This window comes from Alnus glutinosa, chromosome 1, assembly GCF_958979055.1.
Source record: "Alnus glutinosa chromosome 1, dhAlnGlut1.1, whole genome shotgun sequence".
In the NCBI taxonomy this organism is placed as follows: domain Eukaryota; kingdom Viridiplantae; phylum Streptophyta; class Magnoliopsida; order Fagales; family Betulaceae; genus Alnus; species Alnus glutinosa.
This window is the reverse complement of record NC_084886.1, coordinates 19,367,458-19,392,303: the sequence shown is the minus strand read 5'-3', so window position 1 is coordinate 19,392,303 and position 24,846 is coordinate 19,367,458. Positions and strand designations below refer to the sequence as shown.

At 40.0% G+C, this 24,846-nt stretch overlaps 1 protein-coding gene across 1 annotated transcript in view; it reads left to right on the top strand.

The window, feature by feature from the left end:
* The window catches only part of LOC133876289 (prolyl 4-hydroxylase 1), a 29,137-nt gene that overhangs the window by 3,399 nt on the left and 892 nt on the right, over positions 1-24,846 (top strand). The window contains exons 4-10 of the mRNA XM_062314570.1: positions 5,055-5,107; positions 5,704-5,769; positions 13,473-13,547; positions 20,412-20,486; positions 21,053-21,123; positions 21,217-21,268; positions 21,368-21,457. Of these exons, the coding sequence (XP_062170554.1) occupies positions 5,055-5,107; positions 5,704-5,769; positions 13,473-13,547; positions 20,412-20,486; positions 21,053-21,123; positions 21,217-21,268; positions 21,368-21,457 (482 nt within the window). The remainder of the gene's footprint in view (positions 1-5,054; positions 5,108-5,703; positions 5,770-13,472; positions 13,548-20,411; positions 20,487-21,052; positions 21,124-21,216; positions 21,269-21,367; positions 21,458-24,846) is intronic.

Below are 24,846 nucleotides of genomic sequence, written 5' to 3'. Positions count from 1 at the left end.
ACACCCCAACCTAGTAAGACCCAATAACCACATTAGAACATCATTCTCCCCACATGTTGTCATAGTTAAATTCCACAACCAATCTCCTTAGAGCCTCTCTCTCCGTGGCATAATGCTATAACCACTTCCTCAAAAGAGATTGGTTAAAAAGAAACAAATTTCTAGGTCCCAAACCAGGATATCAGACTGCAAATCTTTGACCAACTTTCTAGATAGAATTTTCTATGACCAACTTCACCCCACTTACCAAAAAAAAAAACTCCACCCCACAAGAAATCCTGCTGAAGTTTCACAATACGATTAGTAATTCCAACAGGGACGGGAAAAGGGACATTAAATAAGTAGGCAAATTAGAGATAGAGTGCTTTTAATCAAAGCGATCTTACCACCCTTGGGCAAATAAAGCCGTTTCTAACCAACCAAAGGCTGTTCTGTCTTCTCAATAATACCCTCTCAGATTGATTTTGCATTGAAAAAAGCCCCTGACGGAAGACCCAGGTACTCCATGGGCAGAGAAGAAACCCTCCAACCAAGGATGCAAGCCAAGCCATCAACATCTTCCACAGCCCCTACAGGCTAACTTTGATTTGGTCAAGTTAATTTTCAAACCTGAGACATCTTCAAAGCATAAGAAAAGACAACGCAAATAACAGAGTTGATCTAGGTTTGCCTTACAAAAGATCAAGGTGTCATTCCGTAAATGGGAGATGAGACAAAATGAGCCCATCATTATTCCTAGACCCCACCGAGAAACTTGGTAAGAGCCCTCTATTCCCAGTTGTAGACAACATTCTACTCAAAGCCTCCATAACAACAACAACGAGAAGCTACAACGAGATTTCCTTTGGGGAGGAATTGGTGACGAGTTCAAGTATCATTTGGTGAAATGGTCTAAAGTGTGCACTCCAGTTTCAGAAGGCGGGTTGGGTATTAGAAATCTGGTGGTGTTTAACAAGGCTCTATTAGGCAAATGGATGTGGCGTTATGGGATTGAGAAGGAAGCTTGGTGGAGAATAGCGGTGGATTCCAAGTTTGGAAGTTTATGGGGAGGTTGGTGCTCCCTAGAGCCTACAGGTACTTTTGGGGTGGGGTTGTGGAAGAACATCAGGAAAGGGTGGAAGAAATTTGTAGGATTCTCTAGATTTGAGGTGGGAGGTGGGGCTAGAACCAAATTTTGGCATGATTTGTGGCGTGGGAACTCAACTCTTAAGGAAGCTTTTCCTGTTTTATTTGGAATTGCTCGTGCGAAGGATGCTTCAGTTGCGGATAATGTGGAGCTTGTGGGTGGCTTCAATCAGTGGAGCATGTGCTTTTTTAGAGAAGCGCATGATTGGGAAGTGGATACCTTTGCTGCTTTTTTCCAGGTATTGCACTCAGTCAGTTTTAATAGAGGTAGTGAAGACAAATTGTGGTGGATCCCCTCCAAAAAAGGTTTGTTCAAGGTTGGGTCTTTCTTTAGCTCTCTGGCTTGCGATGTGAGAAGTCACTTTCCTTGGAAGAGTGTATGGCGGACTCAGGCTCCTCCGCGGGCTGCTTTTTTCTCGTGGTCTGTGGCTCTAGGCAAGATCCTAACGGTGGATAACCTCAGGAAAAATGCATGTCATTGTGGTGGATAGATGTTGCATGTGCAAGAGAAGCGGGAAATCAGTGGATCATCTTCTCCTTCACTGCGATGTTGCATACGCTATGTGGAGTGCTATTTTTTCTTGTTTTGGTCTGTCTTGGGTTATGCCTCTGAGAGTCCTTGACTTGTTTGCGTGTTGGTGGACGGCTGGTAGGCCGAGGAGTGCTGTTATTTGGAAGATGGTGCCGACATGCATTCTTTGGTGTGTTTGGAAGGAAAGAAATGATAGGTGTTTTGAGGATTTGGAGAGATCCTCGGAGGATATTTTAGCTTTTTTTTTTTTTTTTTCATACGTTGTATCTTTGGACGGTGGCTTTTGTGTCACTGTTGTCGTTTACCTTTGATGAATTTCTTATTTGTTTTTCACTTTCTAGCTAAGTGCGTTCTCTTGTATACTGCCGGTGTATTTAGGGGCGCCTTACGCTTTTAATAAGACCAACTTATTCCTTATAAAAAAAAAACAACAACAAAAAGCATATGTGATAAAGGATCCCTTTATCCAGGGCACAAGAACTATTAAAGAAGCCAATGAGTGTTCTATTAATAAAAAACAGAGACTTGCATCATGGAAATACAATGTGCTATCCACTCACACCATTTCTCCCCAAAAACCACATTTCCTCAACATATACAACATGAAACCCTAATTAACATGATCATAAGCCTTCTCTAGATCTAATTTACAAAGCACACATGGTTACCTTGATATGATTCTACTGTCAAGGCATTCATTGGCAATAAGGTCTGAGTCTAAAATTTGTCTCCCCTTGATGAAAACATTCTAAGTCTTGGAAAGAACCTTCTCCAAAACCATTTCAGCTTGTCTCGCCAAGTCATTAATAATCTTAGTCTTTCTCAAATTCTCAACATCAGATAAAGTTATTTTTCTGCAATAACATCAAGACCTTGGAATTAATCCAAATGAAACTTTTTTTTTGCTTCTCTTTTTTTTTTTGATAAGTAGAGAATTTTATAAAAAGCGTAAAAGGCGCCCCTAAGCATACAGGAAGAATACAAAGAGGAAACCAAAACAGGAGAGCAAGAGGAGAGAGGAAAAACACCCGAAAAACCCAAAAACATAAGGAAACCCAAAGACCCCTACAAAACCAGCCCACAAAACCCAGAGACTAAAACATTACATTAGAGGCACTCTTGCCTTGCCCCGGCTAGAACCAAAACCCCTAGCATCATAATTAATAGTGCACTCTAGGTTCTTCACTTCACGACACCCTTTAAACTTAGGAGTGAGGACTGGAGCCTCTAAACGATGCTCCGCATAAATTAGAGCCATGAAGTCTAAGAAGGCCTTCTCATTCCCCTCGTGAGAAACCCCCAAAGTTTGAAAACAGAGGCTAAGATCAATAGCTGTCCCGGGAGAACCACCAAGCTTATCAAGACCACCTCTCCGCGAAGAATCATCAACAAAAGCTGTCCCGGAAGACTCGCCCACTTCTGAAGGAGAAGGAGGTGTACCCTTTGGGAGAAGAAAGCCACGCCGAAGGAAAGGCTGACAACCCTCGTCAAGAGCAGGAGTAGACATTAACCCATCCTTTGATGGTTCAAATAAGGGCTTGGTAGCATCCCCAAATGACGGCAAGGAAGGAGCTTTGGGAACACTGAAAGTCTCAAGAGCCTCCTTAAGCAGAAGCTTATCCATTTTGCCAACCTTATTCTTTCGGGAGTATTTTAAGCACAAACTTGGATTCCGACGAGTAAATAGGCGCTCCAGACTCCGACATCACAGGAAGAGAAAAATGCAGCCTTTCACCAAGGGCTGCCGCTTCTGATAAGCAAACGCCGGGGGCTGGACCAAACCCATCTAGAGCCGGAGGAGGAGCCGGCAAATCGTAATAAACCTCAGACGAAGACGGCAACAGAGGATCCTCACCTAGGGCGAATCTCACCAAGGACGCCGAAGACAGCTCAGCTGCAGAAAGCGTTGGGCTGCAACCCACGTCTGACTGCTCCGGAGCAGCGGCAATCACCTCCACTAAAGCCGCCGGCGATGAGACCTTCAAAGAAGAAGGAGAGTGCATAGCAGACATCGAGCACTCACCTGACGAACAACCTGAAGCAAATGGCTCTGGAAAAGCAACGACGCCCACCGAAACCGTCGGGCCCAAGGTCGAACCTGGACTCGCTCTCAAACCCACAGAAAAAGCGTTGGAGCCCCGTACCTGATCAAAACTTGACATGGAAGACTTCTTAGACCTACATCCCACTCTACTGGACCTATCCCTAAAACGCCTCCAGCCCAACCCATAACCACTCTTAAGCAACCGACCCAACCCAAATCTGCCTATTCTCCACTTCAGCCCAACAGAGGAGTGCAAGCCCAAAAAAGGCCTACGCTCACAAGCCCAACCGATCCACGCTTCAAAAAGACCAAGAAGCTTCCTGAGAACCCCAAACTCCTCTGAGGTGTCACTATCACACTTCTTCGAGCATGCCAAACTGCCTCTTCTGGACACGAAACCCTCTGAAGCGTCACCTTCACCCACTGTAGCCCTCTGCATGGAACACGCCAGACTGCACCCACAGGACCCTCGAAACTTGGAGCCACCAACAAGAGGGTCTTTACCCAGAGGATCAGCATACCACCTCAGCGAACGACAAAACGCCCGCGACCTTACCCAATATCTTCCCCGCCGGAGCGCCACAAGAGGATGACGACACCATTGAGGAATAAAAAAAAAACAACACTTTGCTCAACTCCCCAGAAACACGACCCCACCCCCGCCCGTCACGGCCTTCAGGGAACACTGCCATTCCTCTTCGGCCACCCACATCGTAAACCGACACCATTGGTAATGTTTGCTTCTCAACATTACCAAACACCTTCTCATTCTATTTTTTCAAGTCGATTTTCAAAGCTTTAAATCTTTCAATTTACACGCTAGGATAAAAGTAGGAGAGCCTTGAAAGCTGTATGACATCCACCACTATTTTACCTTTTCCACAAATCCTTCTGTTTTTAACCACATATTCTTGAACTTGAAATACTGTATGCTCCTTTGAACATCTCCACAATCTAGCATTATTGGAAAGTGATCCGATTAAATTTAGGGAGCCTCCTCTGAGAAACATCAGGGGACTGGACTTCCCAAGTAGGTGAGAAAGAAACCTGTCAATTCTGGGCCACAAAGGAGCGTCTCGGTTATTAGAGCATGGAAAATTTCCACCTACAAGAGGGATATCCATATGTAGCATTTTTTAACTGTTTTTGAAGAGAAGAAGCATGATGTAGCATCATTTGGTGAACTAATGATCCTTTTTTTTAGATCTTTTTTTGCCAAGAATTAGATGAGATTTGTTTTTTTCGTATCAATAAGAACTAGTGGAGTTTGGGAGTACCTCTTTTTTCTTTTTTCCTGATCTATCATATTTATCTTCTTCTTCCCATTTTTTTTTTTTTTTTTTTAATTTGCAGGTATTTCCCATTGGGATAATGACGAAGAAGCAAGAGTTTTACGCGTTGGATATGTATGTTCGTGATTTTTTTTTGTATGTTAAAAATTTGAAGGTCTATATCTCATGCACAAAAACCGGGGGGGGGGGGGGGGGGGGGGGTGGGGGATATGAAGGAAGAAAGCTGTACTTTTACCCTTAATTATTTGCATTTTGAAATAGTAAATTTTTCCCTGCCTCTGTATCATGATTACATTCCTTTGTAGGGAAATATTCCATTTCTTACACACGTAGTTATAAAATGATATAGAGTTGCATAGATGAATTAGGTCAGATTAGGACAGGTATATAGATGCGCTATTTACTAGTAGTTATTCATCAGCACAAAATGAATAACTTTTTTTTTTTTTTTTTTTTTTTTTTACTTATCAAAAAAAGAAGTTATTCATTTTGTGCTGATGTTTGTTTGTTACTTCTTCTTCTTCTTCTCTCTCTCTCTCTCTCTCTCTCCCCCTTGAAGCTAAATGCAGGATACTCTTTATCTCATTTTTTTTGTTCAACTGGCATATATTTGGTTTCAATATGAAATCTATTCTCTACATATACATGAAATTGTTTATTTCTGTATTCGTTACAATTCTTTTTTTATTTTTTTATTTTTTTAAATGTAGGTCAAACCTGAAATAATTAGCTGGTCACCTCGAATCATTGTACTTCATAAATTTTTGAGCATGGAGGTACGTGTATTTGCTATTTTATAATACCTTATCATGTTGGCATGGTTTCCCCCGGCTCTTTATATATTTAATTTGAGGTCAGGTTTGCAGGTGCTAAGGTACTTTTGAGCAAAAAGTGAAATCTGGAGATGAATTATATTTATTGAAGCTTTAGATCTGAAAAACATTTTGGTTTCTTTCAGAATCTGAGCACTGAATTCAATTAAACAGTATGATAAGTAGAACTGCTGAAGTTTGTGAACTGTGTAATTTGCAATATCATCCTTATACTCATGGCATGACATTCTTTAGTGATGAGTTGATAATACTGGCATGATGTCTTTGTCCAGTTTGTATACTACATATTACCGGAGAACTATAACTAGGATTTAATATTTTTCAAAAGAAATTTAAACTATAGAAAGCAACTAGCATAAAATGCAAATCATGTAAAGACTTCCTCTACTTCATATGGTTCCAAATATTGTAGAGAGCATATTACAATATAAGTCACATCCTTTCTGTTTTATGGTTAAGCTATAGCTTCTGTACTATTTGCTACTCCTTGCTCCCTCCCACTCTAGGCTTATCGAAAAGTTCTTTTCCAAAGCTTGAATAATTTATTTTGACAAGTCACAAAATTCATTAAAAACCAAAGGGCGCACCCAAGTACACAAGAAATATACAAGAGAAGCACCATGCCAAAAAAAAGAAAGGAAATCAATAAAGTCATGAAAACTAGAAATATAAAAACAATCATAGGCAATCATCCATTGGTAAAGGGTATAGAAAAAGAAGGCCATCAACTCCGCCATTGTCTTCAAAGCTTCGGTCATTTCTTTCTCTCCAAATACACCACACCATGCGTAGCAGAATCATTTTCCAAATAGCTTCACTATGAGGACAACACAACTTACCTCTCCAACAAGCGAAGAGGTCTCTCACATGGCGAGGCATGGCCCATGCTAACTCAAATAATCCAAAAATAAAGCTCCATAAGGCACTAGCAATCTCACAATGGTGTAAAAGGTGGTCAACAGTTTCCCTACTCTTCTTGCACATACAATAACAATCTACCATTCAGCGGGACAAGATGATTGCGCGCCAAAAGTCCAAAGGAAAGAGAGAGCTCCTGAACCTGCATAGCTCCATCAATTATGGCGATGATTTTATTCCTGCCAGGCGTAGGAAAGGCAAGGCCCACGTGAAGTAGGCTTTGGCGGGTTGTGGGTTGTTTTTCCGGTGCTTTTTGGTATTGCTTTGTAGTTCGGTTTCGGCTGGCTTGGGTTTTTGGGGTGTCTATTGTGGTTTAGGCCGTCTTCAATAGGCTTGGTCTATGGGTGTCTCTGGGTTTTGTTGTAGTGGGTGTTTTTTTTTTTTTTTTTGGGGGGGGGGGGGGGGGCGTTTGAGGGTTTTGTGGGTGTTGTTAGGGTGTTTTGTCTTTTGGGCTTGTTCTTGGGCTTTCGCTTTCTAGTTAGGTGTCTCCTGTTGTATACTTCTAGTGTACGTAGGGGCGCCTTACGCTTTTAATAAAACTAATCTTACTTATCAAAAAAAATAATATGCCTCTTTCTTAGGTTGTCCAAAGTGAGAATCTTACCTAAAGCGGTTGACCAAGCAAAAAAGCCCACTCTCAAAGGAGCCTTACTTTCCCAAATACACGCCCAAGGAAAGGGAGTGCTATCATGGGGGATTAAAACACTATAGAACAATCTCACATCAAACAACCCTTTCCTAGAGGGATTCCAACAAAGCTTGTCTACACTATCTTGTCTCAATTTGTTGGGATACAACTGATCAAAGAACGACGAAAAGAACTCTTAACTCATAATCATGCGCTGCTCTAGCAAAATTGACAGTATTTTGGGGGTAGCCAGTAGAGAATAGAAGGTGATCAACCGCATAAGCATTCCTAGAGGAGGAAATGCTAAACAACTCCAGAAATGTTTCCTTTAGGAGGTGATCCCCACATCACACATCATCCCAAAAACTAATGTAGGAGTCGTCACCCACCCCAAATCTAATGTGTCTTGAAAACACGTAATGGTCATGCGCCCATTGTGGGTGGACATCACCCATTGTACACGGAGGTGGCTCATGAAGCAGGGAAACCCGGTGCATTGCTAGGTAAAGGGAAGAGTTACAAGCTTTTGAATCAATGGGTAAGGTTCAGTCAGAGGTTGGTTTCGCAGATCGAGGTTCGGCTCCTCCTTTTCGTGTGGCAGACAATGCTTGAGGTTTTGCTTTTGCTTCTTTCCCTTCTGGTGCTTCAAATTTTGACAAGGCTGTGCAGGGTGGAAAGTGTGATAAGTTAGGTTTGTTTTGGGCGTGGAAGGTTAAGCTTGAGCAATTAAAAGGGGAGGTGGAGCGGGCCTTACAATGTGTGTATGAAGGGTTGGAATTGTTTGGGCCGGGCTCTAAAGATTGGATTATAAATGAAAAGGCCACTATTCTGAAGCCTAAGCCTAAGTCCAAGCCCAAGAAGGGGGTGAAGTTAAGGGCTATCAAACTGGTGCACAAGCTCAAGCCCAATTCTAAGAGGTTGGGTTTAGCCACGGATCATGGGTCTGAACACAAGCCCAAGATCCAATCTAACAATGTCGGGCTTTTTCCGCGTTTGGATGAGGGTTGCAGGGCCCTAAGCTTTCCTAGCCTTGTTTTTGCTTCGCCGGATGTGGTTCTACTACTAGCGTCTGCATATGAAGATGTCTGACAGGTTGGGTTTGGTATGGTGTGCCCAGGTGAAGTTCTATTTTTCTCCCTCCAAGGTTGGAAAGTCTCGTCGGCAGTAGCCATGTTTTTACTGGAGGATGCACAGATTTCACCGGGGCAGTGTTAGGCACCTAAGTCCTTGAAGTTCTATAATCGTAAATCCAGGCCCAATAGGGTATCGAATATGGATGATAGTCTGATCGCCAAGGCTGTGTCGCTGATAAGTGCTTCACTTGTTGTGCCTCCGTTCTTTGGGTTTGCATCTTCTCCACAAACCTCGTCGGAGGTTGCCCACGTTCCAACAAGCTGAGTTCCTTCAGCAAGGGGTCTTCTCTAGAGGGGCTTTCTCAGGCTGAGTTCCTTTGTTGTGATTCGTGCCTATTTGCCTGAGCTAGTCTAGCCTACGCCAGAAACGATGGGCTTGGTTTGTCCCAGGTCTAGTCAGTTGAACGGTCTCCTCTGACAAATTTGGCGGTCCTTGATCAGCATGGGGTTCAACACAAGGAGGAGTTTGGGGTTCAGCATGTTGAGGAATCCAAGATTGTGCAATGTGCAATGGAGATTGGCCCTTTATTGGGAATTTCTTGTGGAGGTGATGGGAAACAGTTACTGAGTCTCTTGACAAGCCTTGATAAGGAACATTGTCAAGAGGTCTCGGCTACTCTTTCCAATTGTGGCACAAAAAGCAAAAGGGAATTCAAAAATTTGGAATGTTCAATTAATTTTGAAGGCTCTAGATGTGGCAAAGGGAAGAGGGCTATGTTAGTATTATGAGGTTTTGGGTTGTGTTGTTGGGGGTATTTTCTGTTAGTTCTGGTGGGTCTCAAGGGTAAGGGTTGGAGTTTTGTTGTGGGTGTTGTCTTAGGTTTTTGTGGGTCTTTGTTTCCTTTACGTTTTCCTCTTTCTAGGTGTTCATTTTGTATACTTCCTTTGTACTTAGGGGCACCTCACACTTTTATTTTTTCTTTTTTAAATAAAATTTGACATTACCTCTAAAAAAAAAAACATTTCTCGATAAATTTCCAGAGACCCAGCCCATTGTTAAGGATAGTGCCCTAAACTCCAATTATCTTGTATGCCATTTTAGTTTAAGAATAAAGTTGTTCGATCTGTGTGGAGGGGTCGCTTTACACGAGTTCGAGGTTCACTTAACAGGGATGAGTATACAAAGAGTTCCTACCTTGGAGAGGCTCCTCGTCATCAAAGGTCTATATACATGTAAAGGTCCATAAGTTACATTGAATATGGTTTTAAGGTGTGAGTAATGAGATTATCACATACAAAATCTTAAACCATAAATCTTGCAACTTATAAATTATCGTTCATAGTCGGCAATGGAATTAAGCATTCTGCTTGATAAGATTATAACACATCAATCATGATGGTTTATCTTAATCATGTGAAGTAGAGATTTCTGATTGATGTGTTAGTGTGGATACAATGCATTGAATGAACCACGTGAGTTATCATTTTTTAATAACATTGTCAAAAGAATGAAACTCACGACTACTTATAATTTTATAATATTGATTCTAAATCTTGAGAGGATTGTGAACTTAAATATAAAGTGGAGGCCACTTTGATATACTTAGGAGTGAGGTCCTCGACGATCAAAATCTCGGTGTATTAGGTGATCACATGTAGCATTATGAGAATGCAACTCCTCATGAAGGATCCAAATCCTTTGATTAAATCAAATTGATAAGAAATATCCTCGTGAAATATATTTAATAAAATTAATGATTCTTAGTCTTTGGTCGGAGTGTTTTAGTAGGAGTTATTAAAATAATTATGTACATGGTGAAATAAGTATGAGAATAATTAAAAGATTAAATTGGGTACTAAAGGATAAGATGTAGTGAATTAAAGCGACAATCATTTTAGGACTTTAATTCAACTAAGGCATATTTCTTGGAGGAGTCAAATGTAAAATAGAAGTATAGTCATGGGATTAATTGAATAATAAAAAATAAATAACTAGAGTGCAATTATAATTGGAGCTAGTTTTTTTATTTTCCATTTAGGTTCCTCTTCAAGCTGATGTAAATTGACCTGATGGCACAAAGTCTTCTAGAATACTCCTTGGCTGGATATGGCACAAGATGAGGATAGGGTTTGTGAAACGCTAGTGGCCATTTTTTATGTGGTATGGAGGCTAGGTTTCTAGCATCTTTCATAAGCCTACATGTGCCTAAATAGAGACTTAGTGAAAGCATAAGATGCACGCTTTGAATTTAGAGCCCACTCTCTTGGTCATATTCAATCAATGAGAAGAAGATCCAAAGGTTCTAAAATTCCCAAGGCAATCGTGTTCTAGAGAAAAGAAGAAAACAAAAATCAGTCTTGTTTTCTAGTGCTAGCTGTGAAGCCCTAGTTTTTTTGATAAGTAAGAAAACTTTATTAAAAAGTGTACGGCCCTCCTAAGTATACAAAAAATATACAAAGGAATAACCCAGCTAGCCCACAAACGAGAACCCAAAAAAACCCACAAGGAACAAACCCACTAGCCCACAATCAAGAACCCAAAAAAAAAAAAAAAACCCACAACACACAAAATTCACAACAAAACCAAAACCCAAATACAGATGAAGCCCCATAAACAACCAAACAAAACCAGCACAAACCCAAGAAGAAAACCAAAGCTACACCCAATGGGATCCCACCGAACCGCTGACAAAAGCTCCACCTGACTAAACAGCGGCGTCACCAAGAAGATGAACCAACCACACTTGTCGAGCCAACAAGCAACCGTAGAAGACAACACCGGTCGGAACAAGAACTCATTAGCAATTTAGAACACCAGCACTGCAGCCCCAAAAAGCAACCTATGAAATATTTCTGAACTCGACGACCCGAAAGAAATCAGGAACCACTTCTGAAAACCAAATCAATGCCCACTTGAAAACCAAAGGAACCCCTAGTAAGTGCTTCTTCTCTGTGTTTTAATTTTAAAGCATGGTCTATCCATGTTCTCATGAAGAAATTCTTGGAATTATTCCGTTGTGCATATGTTGTACAAGATTTCAACACTCATAGAACCTATTGACTCAATTGGAGCACCATCCACCCCTATGACTACCATATTTAACATCCACTATCAATCTCCAAAGCGCCTCTCTCTCATAAGCATAACGCCATAACCACTTTCCTAAGAGGGCACTGTTGAACAAGAGCAGATTTCAACCCCCCCAACTCCATTTAGAGAGTGGCAAACATACCTTGGACCAGCTAATCAAGTGAAATTTAACCTTATCTCCCCTACCTTCCCATAAGAAATCCCGCTGCAACTTATCGATACGATTGGCAATGCTAGCTGGGATAGGAAACAAAGACAAAAAGTAGGTATGCAAATTAGACAAAGAGCTCTTAATTAAGGTAATTCCACCCCCTTTAGACAAATACAACCGCTTCCAACCAGTCAACCAACGCTCAATCTTTTCGATGACACCATTCCAAATAGATTTGGCTTTAGAAGCACCCAGCAGAAGGCGTACTTCATAGGCAAAGAAAAGACTTTGCATCCCAAGATCCTTGCCAAATTGCCTACATTACGAGCCCCGGTAAACCCACCACTATAAGACGTTTGAAGAAATTGTACCACTGAACGCAGCATAGAGGCGAAGTTCCTCCAGCCTTTGCCTTCTCTCCCTTTTGACACTAGGATAAAATCCCTCCGTCTACCACCACCGTACTCTGTCACGACCAAGAAACGCCCATGCTTATTGGAGCAACGCTGGGCAAGGAGAGCTGGGAACTCAACTCTGGAACGACGCCAAAACTCCTTCAACCCTTCCCCTAGTGCCAACTCCTCTACGGTTGTTAAAAACTAAACTATATACGCTTTACCCAAACAAATGGATGAAACTTTACCCCTACACCTTTCAATAATCTGCAACATTGAAGCTCTACCTTCCACCGCCAACTCGAAAGATTTGGATTCAATAGAACACCTTGATACCCCATGGGAAGAGAAAAGCCGGGCACGTGCTGAGGGAGGGAGGGAGTTTTCCAATCAGACCTCTAAAAGCACCAAACCGTTGCTTAAAAGTTATGCAAAGCAGAACAACAAAGAAGTCATGTAGCTTATCCAAAACTTTGTTGACAAGAGCTATGAAAGGTGTACCAAGTTTAAGTAACATATTACTTTTGTCCAGTCATCATATGTACGCAGTTGTTACTTATCAACAAAAAAAAATAAAATTTGTACCTAGTTGTTAGAAATCTCCATTGAAGGTAGAAGGGAGGTGTTGAATCTGGTAAGCTCCATCAACTACGGTGATTCTAGCGCGTCCTCCCAGCTTAGGAAATGCAAGGTGCACTTGGTATAGCGTTGGGGCCTCCCAAAGGTTTTGGGATTGAGGGCTTGAGTTTTTGAGGGGGGTTGGGTTTTCTTTTCTTGTTGTAGGTTACTTTGGTAGTTCCTGTATACTTAGGGGTGTCTTATGCATTTTTTTATAAAATCTTCATTATTTAAAAAAAAAAAAAGAAAAAAAAAAAGAAGAAGAAAAGATTATCAAACACCAATATGCACTTAAACTTCATTAATAATATGATTGACCAAGATCACTTCATTGGCAAGACATAAGCTCGTAATAACCATATAGGGGTATGGCTAGAATAACCCTTCAAAATTGTTGAGGACATGAACATTGTGAAAGTCCCCAAGTGAAGCTTTAATATAACATGTCAAGAAACCATCCTCCCTTAAATGTTTACGTCTTTAGGTTTGGACCCAATTATCATTTACCCTTCGAAAAGCTTGAATAGTAAACAGGCAACACTAGTAGTTGTCTTCCAATGTATGGATAGAAGCTTGCATTTGGGATGATTGGTCTCAAGCCAGCAACAGCTGAGTGGACCAATGTAATTGGGTAACACATCTTGAATTTCAAACTTTAGTGGAAGTTGAAGAGTCTCTGCTTGATTCATGGAAAGTTTAAAAACTTTTTTTTACAATTACAGATGAAGCTACAAAATAATTCTTCAAAGTGAAAATTTGTTGGTTTTTACAGGAATGTGACTACCTTAGAGCTATAGCCCTTCCTCGACTTCAAATTTCCACTGTAGTGGATACAAAAACTGGGAAGGTACACACAATGGCCCTTCTTTTCCTTCTAATTAATTTTTTAGTGGTCTCTAACATTAAGTCTTACTCTTTATCGCTCCGTCAACTATTTGGTAGATTCTGTGTTGCATGATTCCATCTTTTGCTAAGTTTTTTAGTCATGTATTGTTTTTTTCTTCTCTCTCTCTCTCTCTCTCTCTCTCATTTTTTTTTTCTTTTAAGGATTTATTTTTCGCCATAGGACGCAGCTTTGATACTAAATCTGACATATGACAGCAACAAAGGAGCTTTAGACTGGTTTCTTGAGAGATTTAGGTGACCAAAAGTTAGGAAAGAAATAGTCTGAGGCTTTCAGCTCATTTCTGTTGTTTGACATATATCATTATCCAGAAATAGTTTGACATATATGCACATACATATAATTTATCTTGTCACCAAACTATTTCTGGATATGTCTGGACCGTGTCCAACTTGTGTTGTATGAGAGAATTATTAATTATTTCTTTGGAACATATGATTATGTGGAATACATGTTGGAGCAGTGTCCGTAGGGTTGTAATTGAGCCGAATATTGAATGTTCAAGCTTGATTCGTTTTTTTTTTTTCAAATACAAGCCGAGCTCGAGCTTATCACCGAGCTAGATAATCTATTCAAACTCTATTAATTTATTTTTCGAACAAACTCGAACTTGTTCATGAGAGCTACTCAATTAACTTATTCATTGTATATATAAAGTAAATGTCATAATTGTTTAATTTTTTTTTTCGTAAATTCATACTAATTATTAGTTAATTAATTATTGTTAAGATTTTATTATTAGTTAATTAGATAAATTAACTCGAATCTTAAACAATCTAATCTTGAGACTATATGTTTGTTTTATAGTATGTAGATACATTAATCACACGCACACGCACGCACTATTAAGACTCACAATTACAATAATTCAAACTATATCTATTACATTACAAAGATAATTCATTTTTATCTTTTTAAATACTTAAGATGTTCTCATCACAAAGCTAAAAATAATGCAAAAAAATAATAAAAATGAAGTTATACAAGTTCGGCATGTTTAATAAACGAGCCTGAAAATTTGTGTAAGCTTTGTTTGTTTAATAAATGAACCGAGTCCGAGCTTGTTTGCGAGCGGTTATGTTCATTTACAGCCATAAGTGCCCGTGTCAAATGCATGGGAGCACCCCTTTTGGGCATTTGCATACTTGAATAAATACACACCCACATGCTTTTGCTCTGCATATTTTCTAGTTATGAATTCGTTATTGGTGGCTTAGTTGAATGGCTTAATCTTAATATTTGAAGCATTTGTGTCTCTAGGTCCTCATGTTATTCTAATTTGCACTTCTAAAATTAATATTTGAAGCATTTGATATTTCCAAACCTTGAATGGTGAATATTACTACCAAAACTGCTGTATTTACATATGTATGCTTTCTACCTTCATCGCACCGGGTCTCCAATGTACTCGTATTTTGCTATTCTACCCATCTTCTCTGGTTAATCCGGAGCAGTGGATATCCCCAAACCTTGATTGGTGAATATTATTACCAAAAAGTAGCTGTCCTTCATCTTGATTCGATGCTCCAGTACAAGTTAATAATTCTAAATACAATCATGGCTTGCTGCATTTCAAATTTGTTCGGTCAGTATCATCTAAATGTAGAGTGAGTCTCTATCAGAGTACCTCTAGTAAATTTTCATTCCCAGGTGCTTCATTTTAACTTTACTGCTTCAATCTGCCTAGTTTTAGGGCTCATATGCAGGGTAATCTGCTATTTCCCTAATTATTAGCTTTGACAAGTGTGCTTTACAAACAATTTAACTTGTCTAATGTTGTAGATACAATCATTAATATATACCAGCTGTAGATGATATTCATATTTTTTCTCTTCAGATTCATTTTTTCGACTACCTAGGGCATGCATATTTGCAAGGAAATCATGGAAGTCACTGAAAAAAAAAAAAAAGGAAAGTGAAGAAAAAATTTTGCTGGAGAAAATAAAGCAATTTTGTGCTTTCAGATTCTTTTGGAAACTAAAGGGTGAAAGATATTACCAGTATTTCATAGTTGTCACGATGTGATGGCATAGGATGGCCTGGTTTTTTGTGAATTCCAATTGCGGAGGTTGTTGTAAAAATTGTGTATCGCTAAGTGTGGTTGGGTTCATGGTGGCTGGTTGGTTGTCTGCAATTGGAGTCTTGAGCTGGTTTTGTGTTGAGTCAAAAGCTTTTGAGCTTTCAGTTGCACAAGGGGCATCAATTCTACACTTGGTTGAAAGAAACCAAAGGGTTTTTGAGCTGTCTATTTGGGCAAAGCAATTTTCAATAGGTTGTTGAACACGATGGAGAAGTGTCGTCTGAGTTTTTTAAATTGCCGAGGGATGGACAAAAGGCCTACTTAGTACAACGATGTTGTAATAGGTTTGGCTGGTATTTGGTGGTGGCGGAGTATGGGGTGGTGGTCGGCGAGGTTTCATTTTAATTTAGGAGGGGTGCAATAGAAATGGTTGGAGAAGCTGTGCCATTGAGTTGGGAAAGGCAGTGGCCTTTCCTGACTTACCTTTCGGTGAGGGGAGTAGAGCTCCTTTTCCACGTTGATGCACTAGTGGCTTGTTGGCCTACAACTTGGGTGGCACTCCTCTGGCGTCATTCGGTAAGTCGTGGGTGAAAGGTACTGATAGGAGGTCCTTTGTGGAGGTGTTAGGCAAGGTGGGGTTGACACAGAGGGGCACTTGACATTGGTGCTGCTAGCGGTCCTGAGTACCTAGGGGAGGGCTTTGTTGACATGTTGTTTGTCAGGGACTCGTACATGGCGAATATCCCGACTGCCTTGTTGTAGCACTTGCCTCTCTCCCCTCCCTCAACTTTGCCGGTGACAAGGTTGCATTAGTCCCCATCGACATTGGGCCTCCTGAATTGATTGTTGGTGGGAAGGATTACTAGTCAGGAGAGGTGTCGTGTTTGTTCCGGCAAGATGGCCCAAACAAAGATAAGATGGATGATCCTGTCGGTTTGAGAGGTGATGGTTTGGGGCCAAGCTAGCCTCTTTAGTTGCAAAAAATACCCATGCTTCCAACATGAGCTTTTTGAGAGTTGTCCCAGCTCCTTTAAATTCTGAATGGGTTTTGGTTGTTAAAGGGGAAAAGTGGGTTCCCTTGCTTAACTCCTTCCTCTGTCCCATCCATATTTGAGGAGGTGAGGGGGGCAGTGTTTGCATCAACAAAGGGAAAGCTGTTGTATCCCCTGAGATGAATGGGTGTGCTGTGGGTGATATGGAGAGGAGGGGCAACAGTTTTTGAGGAGGTGAGGGGGGTAGTGATTTCATTGACAAAGGGAAAGCTGTCGTATCCCCAGAGATGAATGGGTGTGCTGTGGGTGATGTGGACAGGATTGTCTCTCTTGTTGATGGAACTTTGCCTTGTTTAGATTTGGAAGTGTTCTTGAGGGTAGAACCGTTCCCACTAAGTTATTGCCCCCGTTAGAGTATGAGGCAAGCAGGATTAAGTCTCCAGCTTGGGCTTTGCATAAAGTGATGGAAATCAGGCATCATGTGGGGATATCGTGTGAGGGCTTCGAAGAGGAGATTATGGCCTTGCTCACAGCCATTGACGCGAGCCATTATCAAAAGGAGTCAGCCTCTAGGTCCAAATTGGGCAACAGAGAAAACAGAGAACTAAAAAGATTATCATGCTCCATCAGTTATGATTCAAAATGTGATAGCTCTAGTCGTGGCAAAGCTAAGGGGATGTCAATGCTTGGTTTTTATGACACCTAAGTTATTATCTTGGAATATGAGAGGGTTGAATGAAGCTGATCAACGCCTTAGAGTCAGAAACTTATTCAGGTAGTGGAAGACATTATTTGTTTGCAGGAATCTAAACTGGAGTTCATCTCCAACAATGTCGTGCGCAGTTTGTGGGGATGTCGTCATGTGGATTGGTGTGATTCAGCTTCTAGAGGGGCCTTTGGTGGAATCTTGATTTTGTGGGATAAGAGGGTGATGGAGAAAATTAAGGAGCGTGTGGGGGAGTTTACTGTGGCTTGCTCTTTTAGAAAGGTTGAAAATGGCTTCTCTTGGGCTTTCGCGAGTGTCTATGGGCCTAACTCCAACTGTTATAGGAAGTATTTATGGGAGGACCTGACTAGCTTGATTAGTTGGTGAAATTTGCCGTGGTGCATTACGGGAGACTTCAATGTCACTCGTTTTTCTAATGAAAGATTGGGTGACGCTCATCTTTGTCTTGCTATGGTGGAGTTCTCAAACTTTATTTTGGATCAAGGTCTCATGGATATTCCCCTTGTAGGAGGGACTTTTACATGGTCAAATAATCGGGAGTCCTCTTGGTCTAGAATTGATAGATTTCTTGTATCTTCGGACTAGGGAGACTAGTTTCCTGATCTATCTCAGAAGAGGTTGCCTAGACTTTGCTCAGACCATTTTTTCATTCTCCTTGATTGTAAGATATTTCAAGTTCGAGACTATGTGGTGAGAGGCTAAAGGTTTTGTGGACAGAGTGCAACAGTGGTGGACTTCCTATCATTTTCAAGGCTCCCCTGGCTGCACTTTGGCTTGCAAACTTAAGGCCTTGAAAGCTGATTTAAAAGTCTAGAATGAGCGTGTGTTTCCTAATGTGGATGATAAGAAAAGGCTACTCTTGCATGAGTTATGTGTTCTTAATGGTTTGGAAGAGGAGAGAGCCTTATGTGAGGAAGAGAAATTGAGGAAAGACAAAGTTGTTGGTGATTTGGAGAGAGCTACTATATTGGAGGAATAAGTTGGAAGCAATAACCGAGGGCACTTTGGTTAAGAGTGGGGGACAAATGCACAAAGTTTTTCTATAGAGTGGCTAACTCGAATAAGAGAAACAATTGCATCGAGTTGTTGTTGGTAAATGGATCAGTTACTTCCGATCAATTTGAGATCAGGGAGCGCATTGTGCATTTCTACAATAGATTGTTTACTTAATAGTTTAGTTGGCGGCCTAAGCTGGATGGCCTTGCATTTGATTCTATTGATGAGGAGGCGGCCACTTGGTTAGAGCGTTCGTTTGAAGAAAGTGAGGTTCTGGAGGTGGTGAAATGGTATGAACAGGGATAAGGCGTCGAGCCCTGATCATTTTACTATGGCCTTCTTCCAAGCTTGCTGGGATGTAATAAAAAAAGATGTTATGAGGGTGTTCCAGGAGTCATTTTGCTGTTTTTCATGCTGGGATGGCTCGTTTAGTGAAGGTTACCTATTGCCGGACTTTGGCTAAACGACCTGTCATTCTGGTCCAAGCTGCACGACTCAGCTTCTGAAACAACCCAAAATGACGTGTCATTTTGCTGCCCTGATACAGACACCACACACCGCCACTTGAGAACTAACGGCTGGCACCAGAATACGCCGATGATACTCAAAACCTCCATTAAAGTCCTAGAATCTGCCGAATAAGCACACAACACATCCATTCACGATCAATTCATCAAAAAACACATTTTTCAGTGTTCATGAAGGATCGAGCGGTCATCAAATCTGCATCGTTCGTCAGCGGTATGACCTAGATGACGCCGGTGGCACCTACTGTGGGTGGTGCGACCTAGATAATGGTGAACAACATCCAGTCACACAACCACAAAGACGTGGGTGCACTAGTTGCACAACCACAGGTGGGAAAAAAAAAAAAAACAAAAAAAGAAACCCAAATTCTGCCCTGATATCAAGTAGAAAAGAAAGAAAGAGAGAGGAAAATTCTCTTATTCAATTATGATATTTCTCATACGATTACATTATGTTTAAATAGGAGAGTATACAAACCTTAATATGGAAAGCAAATATTAGGAAATTACACTCAGAATAAAAGAGTAAATAAAATCATTATAAAATTAGGGAAAGAATAGTTTCCACCTTCAACACTGTCCAGTATTCTGGGATGCGCGGTGTCTTCTTTGCCTATGAAGTATCTTGGCCTTCCATTGGAAGCTCATTTTAAGGCCAAATCTATTTGGGATGGTGTTATTGAGAAGATTGAGCATTGTCTAGTCGGGTGGAAGAGGGCAAACTTGTCTAAGGGTTGTAGGATTACCTTAATAAAGAGCACCATGTGCAATTTGCCTACTTATTTCTTGTCTTTTTTCCCCATTCCTATGGGGTGGGCTAGATGATGAGTTCAAATGTCACCTAGTAAGCCTGGTAAGCTGAAGGAGGGTTGGGAGTCCCAAACTTGCTTCTGCTCAATTGTGCTCTTTTGGAGAAGTGGCTTTGGCATTAGGGGTGGAACTAGAATTTTAGGTTTTTGGGGACAAAACTAAAAAAAACTTTAAAATGTATTTGGGGGGTAAAAAATAAATTTTAGAGCGTTTATTTCATAAAAACACGAAATTTAGAAGAGTTTTTAATATATATATATTTTTTTTTGGGGGGGGGGGGGGGGGGGCTCTCTGTTCTAATGAGGGAGGGTTAGGAGTCCAAAACTTGCTTATGTTCAATCGAGTTCTTTTGGGGAAGTGGCTTTGGTGCTAGCAGCGAAAGCATGAAATTTAGAAGATTTTTTAATATTTGGGGGGGGGGGGGGGGGGGGGCTACTGCCCACCCAATCAATAACGTAGTTCCACCCCTATTTGGCACTATGTGCATGAGAGAGAGGCCTTGTAGATAGTCATAGTTGATGCCAAATATGGTAGCTCGTGGGGTGAGTGGTGTTCTAATGAGGTTCATGGGTCGTATTCGGCAAACCAAATGCCATTTAAGAGTGTTTTGTCATCATCCAATTACAATCAAACATACAGCTCTTGATATGAAACATTTTCTTTCCTCAAATGAACTGTTTTTTATTTTCTTTTTTCAAGACTCGCAATGACTGAAATATGTGTTCCTATTTTCAGGGAATTAAAAGTGATGTTAGGACCAGCTCTGGGATGTTTTTAAGTCCTGAAGAAAGGAAGTATCCGATGGTACAGGTTGGTTTGCTGTCAAGTTTATTTTTCAACTTCTGTAACTTTAGTATGAATCGTTATTCATGTTTGTGCTACTCTAGAAGATATCAAATGCTTGTTTGTTTCCTGTGAGATGCCATACATATTGTGGTTGTGGCCCTGTTGCTGTGGAGCTTATTTGTTTTCTTTTAACTGTTACGGTTGTCATTGTTTGTCTGTACTCATTGCTAATAAACATTAAGACCCCACTTGTTTTTCTGCACTCTCAGTGGCGATTAGAAGGGAGTTTATGGGTAAGTTAAGATTAAGACCCCACTTTCCACCTTACTTTCTGCAAAATGCATCACACATAGGCAAGCTTCTGCATGCACTCAAGCCTAAGTCTTGTTGTGTGCACCAGTGTGTCATTGAGAGGGGGAGAGTTGGGAGAGAAAAATTGACAAGGATGTAGTTACATGTACTACATAGCATTGCAGTTGGTATATACTATTTTATTTCTTAATCACTATTGATTGAGGCAGCCCTCACTTTATGTTGTTGGCTAGTAGTTGAGAGTGCTGTACTGAAATCTTCTTTTCTTGCACAATCAGGCAATTGAAAAACGAATTTCTGTCTATTCTCAAATACCAGTAGAAAATGGGGAGCTCATACAAGTATTAAGGTGGGGATGTAATTGGCGTACTAGTGATGTATTTTTTATGAACAGGAAGACTGATATGTTTTGTTACCAAGGCTAACATCTGCAGCAGCGCAGGTATGAGAAGGGTCAGTACTACAAAGCCCATCATGACTACTTCTCTGATACTGTAAGTTACCAAACCCTGGCTTCCCAAATATTGGGATATGTTTCCTTTATACTTATTGATCATGTCAGTTGTCTTTAAGTCCTTTACACTTTTTGTCAGTTCAATGTGAAGCGAGGTGGTCAGCGAATAGCAACAGTGCTTATGTATTTAAGTGACAATGTTGTAGGAGGAGAAACGCATTTCCCTTTGGTAATTACCTTTTAGATGCTTAACTTTTATTTTGTTTCTTCAGATAGATGAATGGTAGAACCATATGTGCTAACATCTTATTATAGTCTTTCACATTTTGAGCTTTTTTCCAATTTGTGTTATAAAACAATGAGTAATGCTACATATCATCCCCTTGTCCTCCCAAAAATTGATGTGGCTCTTAAAATCACTATTGAATTTATGATAGATCATTATATAATTAATATGTCCTGAGCTTTTCGTCATCCAAATATATTCACATATTTCTCTTTTATAGGTCTGTTAGCAAGTATTTAGCAAAAAGAAAAAGTTCTGTTATGAGTCCCTTGGTCAATAGACAACACTCAGGAAAAACTTGTTGGACTGCCGGTATAACTCTAGTGCCAAGGTGGTCATGGCTGTGGTTGATTATAAGTCATAGTATGATTCATTTCCTTGAGGTTTACGTGGATAGCGAATATAGGAGGCGAATATAGGAGGAAAATAACATTGAAAGGAAATTTTCACCTAGATTCATGAGCACATATGCTTGCTCCCTTGTAAGGTTGGGGTTTCTGAATATGGGAGTTATGGATCTAGGAAGGGGGATGACTTCTCTAGAAAGTGTACCTGCTACCTGGTAGCTTGTGTTTCATTTTAGCAAAATCTAGGTGGAATGGTCACCAGGAGAAGGGGAGAGGAGAAGGGGCAGGATGTATGTAAGATGGAGTTGCTGGATTTTTGTTGTGCACTAACAATTGAATTGGGATCGAGACTGGTTCAGAGCTGTTTGATCATTCACAAGTCAAACAGGTCATAAAATGTGTGGAGAAAAGTTTACGTCTGTCTTAGGATTTGAGTTTCTATTTCTTTCTATACAAGTTTCGAGGTTCAATTCTTTTCACATTTTTCCATCTTGGTGGAAAAAGAAAGAACCATTGAGGAGCTCATTTTCTTTTTCTTTTATTCTTTGTACTCTTGGACGGCTGCGTTCCTCGCCCCTTTAGTGCTTAGTTTTAATGATTTCCTTGTATTGTTTTCTTCTTCTTCTTAGCCGCCTATCTTGTATACTCCCTGTATACTTGATTGCGCTTTGCGTTTTTTAATGATATTACTTTTACTTATCAAAAAAAAAAAAAAAAAAATTAAACCAATGTTTTTTTTTTTGTTCTCTGTATAAACAAATAAAATTCAAAACTAATAGCATCTTCTTTGATACATTCTATGCCTGTGGCCAGTTGGTATAAGCTTAATGTCTAGACATTAGCCAGGCACTGTGATAGGCATCTACTTATGGTTTCTTGAGGCGTTTATCACCCTGGTTTCTTTTGACACCTCAGGTGCTTAGGTAGTTGTCTTTATGTTCAGTTATATTTGTTCAACACGGGCATTTAGCCTATATGAACACTTCATCACCATATCATCTGAACAAAAATGAAAATAAAACTAGAAAAAAAAAAAAGGAGAGTAAAGCATTATGTATTAAGAGATGCTGATGAATACATAGTACACTCAGCATATAAGGATTGAATCACATAGGTAGAAGCAAATGATAGAATATTGAAAAAGAAAGGAAGGAAAGAAATCTTCTATTATACCCTTGGTTAACATTTAAATTCTAAAATAGATTTGCACATGATAGCAGTTTTTTCTTGCTGCCGAGTTCACATATATGAGATTTTCTGCTGGTGTGTCCTCGCTGCTATTTTGCAAACTTTATTAGCAAAGGCTTAGTTCACATAATTGTAATGTCATATTGTTGGTGAAGTATCTAGGAATCGGATTTTATTTTTGGAGTGTTTGGTGGTTGAAAGTTTTGGGAAGACAAATGGCTTCCTGCTCTTCAAAAATTTTGGAGGGCTCTTGCTGAGAAGATTTCGTCAATAAGATGCTCTGACAAGTGGGCAATTGATGGGAATTGTAAATTCTGGAATTAGAAAAGGTCTGATAAAGATGGAAAATTTTATTGGTAACTTTAGTAGAATTCTTCAAATGTTCTAAACAGCATTCAGTATGGACAAGATACCAAAGAGATATGCATATCTTCACGAGTCATTTCTGATAATGTAAGTCCTCTATGGTAACCCATGTGAGGAAATTTTTGTGTTATTAGAGTTGATGAGGCCATTTTCACTGATCTAAATTGTGTGGAAGTTGAAATTGTGCTTCAGAAATTCAGAATAGTGATGGGAAACTAATTGCTGTCAAAGATGTTACCGGTATGATGATCTATTGATCTTGTGGTACCTATTGCTTCCTGCCAAGAATTTTATATTGCATTGGTTTGAGGATCCCTAAATTTGGTTGGTTCTGGGAGAGGAAGTTGCCTGCCAGGTAAATTCTGTTAGCATTATCTTGGAGACTTCAGATCAAATCCTGCCTTCATTGGGCTTTTTTGGGTCAGGAGTTCGTGCAGGGGTGGGGTGTTTGGAGGAGAAAGTTTCCTAAGAAGAATAAGAAGAAAGTCTTGAGTAGGAGATTCCATGATTGTCATTATCTCTCTGTCTACACTGGGAAGTTTTTCCTTGCTGCCTGCTAGCATTTGAAGGACGACAATATGCCTGGGGTTAGCTCAGAGTATTAGAGGTATCTGCACCCTTCAGCAGTTAGAAATGGAAAGTCTACAATCGAGCAGGCAAGATGGAAGTCTGCTGTGCATGTCTTAGGATGGTATGCTCTAAATGTGAATGGTTTGTGTGTTATGAATGGGAGAAGTGCTGAAAGTGTTAAAGATATTCCAGACCTGCGGCATCAGGGATTTCTCATGTTTAGAGATGCGGTTGTGCTTCTCTTAGATTGGCATGCTCCAAATGTCAATGATTTGTGGTGCAGACTTAAGATGCAATTGAGGATATAGTGTTTTATCTTTTCAAAGATGCTGCATCTGTTGCAGTTGAGTGAAATTTTCATTTTTCAGTTATTAAAAGAAGAAAAGGGATTATGCATAACTTTTGAATGTGAGAAATTTTAGTCCTAGGTAAGCAACACAATGGATTAGAGATAATTTAATTCTGACAAATTTATTCTTTGTCTATATGACATCTGTAGGTTTTCTTAAGGAGCCATTAAAGGTAACCAATATCATTGTTGCCATTTAGCTATGAGGCCATCTTTTTAAAAATAAATAGAACACTTATTTCATCATTATGGTTATATATCAATCTTGTGGTTGGTTGTTTCCTATTACCTTGAAAGTCAATAATGATATTCTTGTAAAGATGGCAGATTGGTTTTCTGTTATTTTTATCTATCAATCTATTTTGCAAATAATTCATGTTTTTAAGTTAAAACTTCCATCTATAAGATCTCGAGTGTTGATTTTCCTTCCATCCTAGTCTGTACAAGTATTATATCTTCTTGAAGTTTTATTGCACTCTCTGAAAAAGAAGAAGAAGAAGAAGAAGAAGTTG